This window comes from Larimichthys crocea, chromosome VIII, assembly GCF_000972845.2.
Source record: "Larimichthys crocea isolate SSNF chromosome VIII, L_crocea_2.0, whole genome shotgun sequence".
Lineage (NCBI taxonomy): Eukaryota > Metazoa > Chordata > Actinopteri > Sciaenidae > Larimichthys > Larimichthys crocea.
In genome coordinates this window covers 10,357,381-10,367,675 of record NC_040018.1, presented here as the reverse complement: position 1 = coordinate 10,367,675, position 10,295 = coordinate 10,357,381, and the positions used below count along the sequence as shown (strand labels likewise).

Genomic DNA, 10,295 nt, shown 5'->3' with positions numbered 1-10,295 from the left:
ACACAAGGTTAGTGAAAGAACATACGCAGAGTGAGAATGACAGAGCCACCATTCACCTGAAGTCAGTGTAGCATCAAAATGATTTTAAATCTGTTTATTTATGATAAAAAAGTTACACAATTGTGTTATATCAAACATAATATCAAAGTGTATATAATATTTCTACCTGAGCTTCCTTTTTACAAATAAAATTAACAAAAACACTAAAAATAACTTTTCAGTTTGACAGATCACTGACCCTGATGAATCTCTTCCAGTAAAAGTCACAGCACATACTTTACTTACTGTAGCTTTTTCAGTGCATGTGTCAGGCCGCTGCTGGTGTATGGAAATATTACACCTATTTCAAAACAGCCATTTCCGACGTTGCTGAAAGGAAATTGCTCATTTCAGGAAACAGACAGAGTGAGCTGTCTTTACCAAATGAAAACGTACCATCATGTCAGAGTATGAAAATACAAATCCAACCATTGATGTGGACACTGCTTTTCTCAAATCCAAGAGGGGGATCGTGAAAGTGGCAGAGATGGTAAGAATATTTGCACATCACCAAAAGTGGAAACATGTTTAACTTTGTGACAGAAGTGTGGCGGCAGTTAGGTGTGACAGAACGGAGGAACAGAAGTGAAACAACAACAAAGTAGCATGACAAGTTCTCTGTACACTTTAGTAAACAGTGTTAGTAGAACTGCTCAGTTGACAGCAGTGACCCATATTAAAATGCCAAAAGCATTTTCAAAAGCTAAAAGTGTAACTGGATCAGAAAAAAATCTGATGTGGAAACATTGCTTCCTCTTTCTCTACATAAACCAGAATATGCAACATAAAGAATGGGCAATGAGTGACACAGAGCTGTGCAAAAACTCAATCATTTGTTAATATGAGAATGAAGTTTTGGAATTAATATTTTCCACTATTGCAGTAACACTTTTTCTGCCTACTGTGTCTCTTTCTCTGCTTTAGGTGGCCTTTTTTCTGGCGTTTGTGTGTTTCACTGTAGCATCCACACCAAAGTACATTGCAGCCACAGTGATAGAGTTTCTGCTCACTTTATTTCTGGTGTTGCTGTATGTCCTCAAACTCCACAAGAGGCTGACTTTCTTCTTTTGGCCTTTTGTTGTGAGTGAAGTTTTACATCATAATATAATAATATAACATCCTACACACTTTTTAAGACCTTGTACTAAAGAGAATATACCGTCCATGTTGTCTTCTCTTTTTTTTTCTCTTCAGGATCTTCTCAATTCAGCGTTTGCAGCAGTCTACTTTATTGTCTTGAGCCTGATAGCTGTGATTACATACACTGTCACAGGCACACTGGTTGGAGGGGTGAGAAATATTTCTTTAATCTATAATTGCAATCTCAGCTGTGTGGGCCAATTTTGATGTGTGGATTTGAGTTTCCCCACTATACACTGTCAATAAAATGAAATATCCAAACAGTGCTTTTATCTGGGTACATGAGCCGCAGCCCAACAATATGAAGTCTTCTTGAAGATGAAGCTTTTGTCTCTGCAGCGTGCATTTATTTTGACATCTGCTCTCTCATCTGTTTGCAGATATTTGGCCTCCTGTCAGCTGGGCTTCTGTGTGCAGATGCCTACATGCTTTGGAGGAACATCACATTGAACAAGCCAAGAAGTGAGACCCAGAATCAAACCAACAATGACCAAATCAATTAGAGTTAAGTCATACAGTATAATATTATTGTTTGTCAACAATAACAACTTTAAAAATGATTTTTCCATGATCTCAGAGTAAGGTCATTGCAAGCCTGTTTTTGTTTTGTTTGTTTGTTTGTTTGTTTGTTTTGTCAAAAATCAAAGGGTACCAGTTATCATATTTATGATTCCAGCTGTATTTCAAATCTGCGTTTGTGTTATAAAATATGCTTTATAGATATTAAAAGTTGTCATAAAACCACACATGCCAATGAAAATCTTTCTTTGTCTTGTGACATCATCAGTTGGATATTTCTACTCCACTCGGGATTGTGCTGTGTGCAGCTGGGGGGTGTGTGGGTGGGGTAGGCGCATCGCATTACACATCTGGAGAAAGCAGATGTTGCGCTTTTTTGGAGCTCGCTCTGCGTTTCCGCGCTGTCATTGTTTCCGTTTCCACCTCCGAGAAGCCTCACGCCTCCACATATCTCTCTCTCTCTCTCTCACTAACTTTTTTTTTTTGGTTTTGTCCATAATCCGTTACGTTGCGTGGACTTTTTGTTGGACTATCTGAACTTTGAGAGTTAAAATCTTTTTTTTTTTTTTTGCGAACCATGGGGGACATCGAGGCTCCCGACTCGAATCGGCCGCGCCAGACTGTCCTAATGTCTATTCTTCCGAGCAAGGAGTTCGCCACCTCAAGGAAAGGCATGCTGCTCATTGGTGAAGTGGTAAGAAATGAGCAGAGGAATAACTTGTGAAACAAATGAAACTGTCCTTGTGCCATTGTTTCGCCCTGGTGCGCACAAAAGTCAAAGCGCGCTGCGTTTTGGAGACTTCTCTCTTATCTAACAGTTATAGTAGCGGTAGCAATGTGTGGCTTCAATGCATGCTTATAAATAACATGAATAGATTGTTTCACTGTCATTTTGAATATAGGTCAGCCAGTTCCCGTCACAAGGTTTCCATTAGTAAAGGGAGGAGCAGTGAGGGTTTACAGCAAAGTGAGGTAAACTTCTGAAACTTGGAATAAACTTTTGGATCATGGGCACGACGCACGAAGACATTCATTGTTAAGAGCTCCCTGGAGATCAGGCTAAATAAGGACCAAGGCTTCTTTCTGTCTCTCAGTGTTGTGTCAGTATGCGCTGAATCAATTTAACCAACTACTGCTAAACTTTATAGAGAAGTCCCTTTTTTTATGCACTTTTTAAGTCTATTCTAACAAACCAGGAACTGAAAGACTATCTGTGTGTGTCTGTGAGATGGTGTTAGTGCTGAATGGTGTTCTGCAGATCTCTAACGTAATGCATCACTTGCATGAAAGAGTCTTCTTGCAGTAACAGTGTAAAAAGAATGCTGCATGAACTCAACTCTCTCATTTGTATCATGTGACATTCAGCAGTCATCTTCTCCACAGTCACATCCTTCACTCTGTTACAATAACACGTAGCCTGGAGCACAGTCAGCCTCCCGCACACACACACACACACACACACACACACACACACACACACACCACACAATACAGTCTCTTTACTGCTTTTTAACAATGTGACTGTGATCCTCAGCCCCGAGGCAAAAACGCTTGCAGAACTGAACTAAAAACCCTAGCAGCCTTGACGGCTTCCAGACAGCAGAAGTGTGTCCTCTTACATCTGTGTAGGTGAGAGTGCACACCTGGATTAAACTTAGAGTAGACTGGTAAGACTCAAAGCTTTACCGCATTTGTGATATATCCTGTGCAGGGTTTCTGTCAGCTGAGCCAACTCGCCTAAAAATAAAGTCCATCTGCAAAACTCTTTTAGGAAAGATAACATGAAGCTTGGTTAAAAACAGAAACGCAACAGTGATCTCAACAGTTTACTCACCTATTTTCAGATCAATGACAGAAACTCATTTACCCACCTCTAGCACAACACCGCACCACAGGAAGAGGTTATATCCACACAGCAAACACGGCTGTCATTTAAGTTGTAATCAAACTAAATTGCATAACATCACAACAAGCGATGTGTCAGTACATGTGTGTGTGCCACATTTGTAAATTGGGATTCATTTGGTTTTATCTTTGAGTGTAAAGTAGGTTTAACCATTATTCATATTCTTGGTATTTATTGGTGTGCAGCCTCCCTGCTGTAGCTGTGAAGCTGTTCTTGGAATACAGTGAGATAGTCTCATTGTAATTTTTTAAGCTTACACTTGTTGTTTATCAGCCAACAGTCACCGAACTCAACTGTGCGTCTTCCAAAGAGAGCGCAGCCCACAGCTTTACCATTCTTGGCAGTGTTAGTCAGACACATATCCTGCTGAGCATGCATTATTATACAAAGTGTGTCAGACCACCGTGTATTTCTCATTAGGATTCTCAGTCTCAGCCAGCAGCAGGCCCAATAAGGAATGTGAAATCACAGCACACTTAATGTGCTGCGAAAGGCAGATTTCTGTAGCGTTTGAAATGTTTTCAAAATGAAAACAAGCTGCTAATAAAAGGGTACCCAGTGTAGTAAACATGCGCAAAGTGTGCTGTCTCTCTATGTGGCATAAACTGAGAAGCTAAGGATTGTCAGAATTCTTAGCTCGGTATGTAATGTGTTTGCGGCCCTCAGGATGTTTTGTGATGTTTTCGTGATGTTTCAAAGCACACGTGTTTCACCACCTTCGATAACCGACTCACTCGACTCATCACAAACCCTTTAAGGGCAATGCTTTAAAGACAAGGAAACGATTAGGCGATTCATCGATGAGTCATTTGACAGAAAATTATCACCTTATTATATTTATTAGTGTATAAACACCTGAAAACAAGAATCATTATAATTGTGTTACTTTAGAATGAGACTTTATATCTACAGACACTATGGGTCCTCTTCCACAGAGTCCGCCATGTTGAACCACCATGTTTCTACAGTGGCCCAGAAGACACAGAACAGAACTTTTCCGGCCACTTTAGTGTCTCCTTCATACTAGGAAGGAGAGGGTGAGGCGTGGCAGTTGTAAATCAGCAATAATACCACTAGATGCTACTAACTCCCACACACCTCCTTTAAGTAAATCCTCAAGCAAGAGCATGAGCAGCTTCTTCTGTGTGATTGTGATTAGTATTTTCACTATTATCACTGTTTTTCATTGAGGATTAATGAATAATCTATGAACAACAAAGAACCACAAAAAATATTTAACATACAGATTATTTAAAGCACAAAAAAGCACTACGATAGCTCATCTTGTGCTGTTTGAGGTGTTCAGTGCAACACAGTCATATTCTCCAACATACTAAACATTCCTGAGAATCTACTGAGAAACCCAGAGAAAAGCTTCTGTAGTTTAGCTATAGGTGGTGTCTTGTGGGGAATCTTATGGATCTGACAGGATGCTACTCAGAAGCAGCATTTGTGAGGAACAGCAGCTGCAGCAGTTTGGGTTCAGTCAGGGGGAGTTCCTAACCCCAGGGCAGTGTAGGATGACAAAGACAAGATGGCCGGGCCTGTTTGAGAACACACTGTCTGGACTTGCTTTCATTTGCACTGATATGGTGCGTCCAGCCCCTCTAATGGAGGGCGTCAAACACAGGGCAGCCTCATTTAATTGCATTGCACAAAGAGCACATTTAACTTCTTCTTTCATTATTCCAGCTTTGTGTTTGTGTGCGAGCGAGAATGAGAAGGATTCACTGTAACTGTGCACAAGTCTGTGTGAATAAACATTAACATTAACAGCTGTATCTCCTTACAGGAAGTGGGCCTTGAGCTGAAATTCACACACTGTCTCACAGCTTCGAGACAGTGTAACATTATCTTACAGCGAGAGGATCAAAGGAAATTCAACTTCATTTCATTTCTCAGTTGGATTAAAAATGTTAATTTGCCTCTGACTTCCAGTGCTGACTTATAAGTAGATAAATATTTAAAAGAAGTGTCTCTCTCTAAGTTGTCTTCAGTCATGAAAGGAAACACAGATTTTAGTTTACTCAAGGCTTCCTGTCTTAAACTCTTCACTGATTTAAACATACACCGTCCCACTTATTTTCCTTACTTCTGTTTGTTTCCGTAGGTTCTGTCCTTCATTTCGTTTGTGTGTTTCGCGGGATCAACGGCAGTGGCCTTCGTGACAGTTCCCCTGCTGGAGTTCCTGGCTGCTCTCTTCTTGTTGTTCGCTTACTCCACCAAATTCAACGAGAGGTTTAAAGGTTTCCTCTGGCCTCTTATGGTGAGAGCAACCTCCAAATAAAACCATCATCCAGTGCTAAAAGAAGAAAAATTGTTATAATAATAAAGTGTGTTGTTTCCTCTCAATCATGCCGTTTCCTTCTTTCCTCTCAAAGGATTTCATGAGATGCGTGACTGCCTCCATCATCTTTTTCATCATCTCCATAATTTCAGTGTCCAAATATTCAGACGGCTCCTCCAAAGCAGCTGGGGTAAAGTAGACCACCATAATTTATGAATTACCAACTATATGACACAGTTAGTCTTTGTCCAGCAACCTCAGTTCTTATTTCACGTGTATTTTTTCCACTGCACTGACGTCAAACCTTCGTCTTTTCGCAGATATTTGGGTTCATTGCCACCATCGTTTTTGCTTTAGATTTTTACCTCATTTTTAATGAGCTGGCCAATTTTCTAAAGCAAGGAGGGGAACCCAGTGAGGAGCCATCAAGACAGCAAGGTAATGTATATGTGAATCAAATGAATCCTCTCCTCCTTTGCTGGGGGGAGACTGAATTTCATTTGTGGCTTTCCTCTGGATCCACAGAACATGCTGTATGATTTTTTATTTGTTGTTTTGTAATTTAGCTAAACCCACTCTTTGAACTTGTTATCTTGACTTACACATTTGGGCTGTATTTTCATGCATGCATAAAATTACTGAGGTAAGTGGTGTTCATGAGTGCAGTTCTGGGTTTGTGTTTCACCCCCTCCGACCGCTCTAGACTACCAGACAGAAAGTACACAAGTCACAGCGTAGACAGACAGACAGCTTAAACATTCAATTAACACTTCAGCGCCTTGAGTGCCGCAAATGAAATACTTTCACCTCCTCCGCCTTTGCAGCGGTGGTACAAGTTTCAGAGCTAGATATTTATATTATATTTGTGGTGCTGAGGAAGAGCAATGTGCAGGATCTTTTTCTCAAGATTAAAGACCTCAGTAAACAAAGTCGAAACTATCTGCACTGTTTCATAGCGCCACAGGGAAGATGCTTTTTGTGATGTCGGTGAAACAAATCTTCAAACAAACAAAGTTTTATGTGTCAAAGTTTGCACTTATTGTGTTGTTTTATGAAAATAGAACCCATAAATGTTTTCTGCGATATGATCAGACACTTGAATCCATCACGACTTCTTTTTGTTTAAAAAAACACCATATGTATTCTTTGTTTCTTTGTTGAAGTCAGTATTCTTGCCAAAGTTCGACTTATTTACGTGGCTGGCACACACGGAGAACTAACACTCATTCTGATACCGAATCTGTTTTTTTCACTTTTGTTTTCTAGATGAGTTTTCAGACTCTGATTCGGACTGAGATCACGGCGATCTTCACCAGCGCATACGTTTGATCCTACAAAAATAAACCTTTGCGGGAGGACTTGCCACTGCTGTGCTGCCATCTGCGAAGATCTGCAAGTGTTTCAATATGCCAACACATTACGTTAATACTGTGTAGGATAAAAACCACATCAAGGTCACAATGATTGTTGGTTTGTTATGTGCATTGATTGGTAGTTGGGGGGGACTTTCCATACAGTTTTATGCTAAATGTATAAAGAGGAGGAACCAAATCCTTTCCATCCTCTTTGATTCCACACATTGATCATGATAAGACATTCAGGAAACAGGTGTATATTGATGTGTCTAATTTTCATGCCCAAACCTCATATCCAGTGCCTTAGATTATTTGGAAAAAAATTATAAATGCCTGAAATTAAAATAAGCTGTGAAACTGTTTGGTCTAATCATAATGAGCCTTCTGGGCATGTACTGTGACCCTGTATACAGTCATATATTAAACTGCAACACTAAATTAATGTCCTGAGTGAATAAATATTTCAGAGTACTACTAATAAGTTTGTATTGTGACAAAAAAAGAAGGAAGTGCTACATGAATAATGGAAAGACAGATTTCCTATGTACGTGTGGCATAATCGGCATATACAAATCTACAGTATTACTATGAAAACATATCTATAGTATATAGAAGAACAGATTGGTTGCAGGTTGGCTGGTTACAACCTCTGTCCAATTGTCTGAACTCTACAAGAGTGTATTTTTTATAATTTGAGGGTTATTCTTCCTTGAAATTTGACTTTTGGGTGAACAGAGTGTGTGTGATGTGCTGCACTGCATGACAACCTTTTCTGAGTCATTATAATGTTTATTTGTCCCCAAATTTTCCACATTTAAGTTTAAGTTAAGTTTAGTTGATACATTTCCAAACATATTGAACTAACCCAAACTTTGAGAGTCTCTCTCCTCTTATGTTTCAGTTTGCCTGCTGTATGTTCTTCTTTAACCTGTGTGTGTGTGTCTGAATATCCCATATGTGAATTTTCTTTTCTTTTTTTTTGTATTTACAAATTGCTTATCTTGTTTCATTAACATTTCTTTTTGTCCATTCTGCACGTATGTTTGATTCTTCAGTTCCTGCTACTACTGAGAAATTAGACACACTTGAACGCCACAGTGACTGTTTATGTAATATACACTGCACTACATGAGTGTTATAACAGCATTGTGAATTGAAAATGGATGACTGAAAACTGTCATCAGTGGCCTCCGATTTCCATGTGGAATTTCAACTGACTTATTAATAGTCAAGAAAATACTCCCAGTGTTGCAATGAAAGGTCCAGTGTGTAGGATTTAGTTGGTGTAATCGCTGCATTGCGATCCCCTCACATCACCCTCACCTACCTAGTGTAATGGAGAAACAACAAGAGTCAGTATTTAGTTTGTCTGTTCTGGGATATTATAGCCATGAAAGAGGATCCGCTCCCTATGTAGATATAAAAGGTTAATTTTTAAGTAACAAAACAAAAACATTATTTTCAGGTGATTATACATGAATGAAAACATAGTTATGAATGTTATGTCTGCCTTATTTTGAAATTAGAGGCCACCAATCTTACACACTGGACCTTTAAATCGAATAATTGTGCATTTTATAGAGGAGTTTTGATAAGTTTGTTACTTCTGCGGCTTCATTTATATAAAGATTGTGTTCGAATGGTGCCTCGGCAGAAATATGCATCAGTTGTTTTCAATAAAATGTGACCAAATCTGGATTCGGATCTGGTGAATCTAGTTTAACTCAGACATATTCATTTAAACCTCGAGTTCACCTGAAAAAAATCAACATTACCCAATCCAGGGATGTATGTTTTTGGACAGTAACAACACTCAACCATACCGCTTTGTTGTGCACATATGATGAAGATCAATATTAGTGCCATTATATAAATGAGCCCCTTTGCTGATGTTTTTTTGACTGTTTTGCCCTTTGTACAAAAAAAAATAATGTTTGAATAAAAACCTGAGCTATTTTCAATAATGTCCAAATCACTTTATTTAAATTGTCACTATAAACCGCTGTGAAGCCTTTTGTCAATGTTTCGAGTACAAAAATACAGCTGAGTACAGCTCCATGCTGTACAAGACACACCTTGTTGTAATCATTAACAAAGCACACAGAATTCAAAAAATTAAACGTCTCACCTCTAACTTCATCCAAACAGTCAGACCGATCACGTCCGCTGTTTGTAGCACAATCTGGAAACTATAGTGGAAAACATTTCGTCTCTTCCCCATAAATACAAACATTTCATAACATATTGTAGCATTAAGTCGTATATAGAGAGCTGCAGATAGTGACAAATATGACGGCCATCAAATAGCATAATGCATTTGCACGATTGTGCTGTACAAATGTTTATGTGAACAATTCAACACTCTATCAATGTAAGTGGCAGACAGAGAAACAAATATGATTGTCTATTCATAAAACTACTTTGAAGTAGCAGTTGTACATGATATAAGTTACTAAGAACACGAGAACAGCCTGATTAATCAAGCGTACTGGGTAGTGTGGAAACTTTTCAGGCTGTTTAGGAAGCCATACAGTTTTTTTATTTTTCATATAAACCCACAGACTGGTCCTTCCCTTATACACAAACACACACACACACACACTACTGTAGTTATCTGGCTTTACACAGTCCTTAAGTCACAAGAATATATTTTAGATGAAGACCAGGAGATGGAGCCATAGAGTCAATTTAAACCCTACACACACTCACCCAAGCCTAATATACATAAAAAAAGGTCTCAAACCACAATAAAAACACGCATGTGTAAATGTAGTGAGGATTCAATACATTGGAACAATGTAAGACATCAAAAATTAAGTTTTAACATTTCTTCCTTTAAACTAAAAAGCAAATATGATTTTTCAAAAAAAAAAAATAATTTTAAAAAAAAAAAAAAAAAAAAAAAAAAGGGAGCCTCCCGTTTGTCATGAACACTGGAAAAACATTAAAAGGAATGATCTTCATAACAGCTGCGATGTGAAATGAGAGATTTCATAATACATGAAGTGTGTGATAACATACTGTAGATACATATGCAGACATTTTAATT

General features: G+C 38.6%; 2 protein-coding genes across 2 annotated transcripts; both read left to right on the top strand.

Moving 5' to 3' along the window:
• Positions 1–375: 375 nt before the first annotated feature.
• cklf (chemokine like factor) lies at positions 376–1,948 on the top strand. The gene is made up of 4 exons (XM_010735661.3): positions 376–529; positions 964–1,119; positions 1,234–1,329; positions 1,560–1,948. The coding sequence occupies exons 1-4, from the start codon at positions 440–442 to the stop codon at positions 1,680–1,682; spliced, it is 465 nt and encodes a 154-aa protein (XP_010733963.2). The 5' UTR covers positions 376–439; the 3' UTR covers positions 1,683–1,948.
• Positions 1,949–2,022: 74 nt separating this feature from the next.
• LOC104922731 (CKLF-like MARVEL transmembrane domain containing 3) lies at positions 2,023–10,121 on the top strand. The gene is made up of 5 exons (XM_010735649.3): positions 2,023–2,392; positions 5,715–5,870; positions 5,986–6,081; positions 6,212–6,329; positions 7,158–10,121. Exons 1-5 carry the CDS (start codon positions 2,276–2,278, stop codon positions 7,184–7,186), a joined length of 516 nt encoding a protein of 171 aa, XP_010733951.1. The 5' UTR covers positions 2,023–2,275; the 3' UTR covers positions 7,187–10,121.
• The last annotated feature ends 174 nt before the right edge of the window (positions 10,122–10,295 follow it).

Bases quoted from the DNA above. Each gene is read 5' to 3' on its own strand.
- cklf (XM_010735661.3), top strand. From the start codon at position 440: ATGTCAGAGTATGAAAATACAAATCCAACCATTGATGTGGACACTGCT. The intron at 530-963 runs GTAAGAATATTT...TCTCTGCTTTAG, and splicing joins TCGTGAAAGTGGCAGAGATG to GTGGCCTTTTTTCTGGCGTT. The intron at 1,120-1,233 runs GTGAGTGAAGTT...TTTTCTCTTCAG, and splicing joins TCTTCTTTTGGCCTTTTGTT to GATCTTCTCAATTCAGCGTT.
- LOC104922731 (XM_010735649.3), top strand. From the start codon at position 2,276: ATGGGGGACATCGAGGCTCCCGACTCGAATCGGCCGCGCCAGACTGTC. The intron at 2,393-5,714 runs GTAAGAAATGAG...TTGTTTCCGTAG, and splicing joins TGCTGCTCATTGGTGAAGTG to GTTCTGTCCTTCATTTCGTT. The intron at 6,330-7,157 runs GTAATGTATATG...TTTGTTTTCTAG, and splicing joins GGAGCCATCAAGACAGCAAG to ATGAGTTTTCAGACTCTGAT.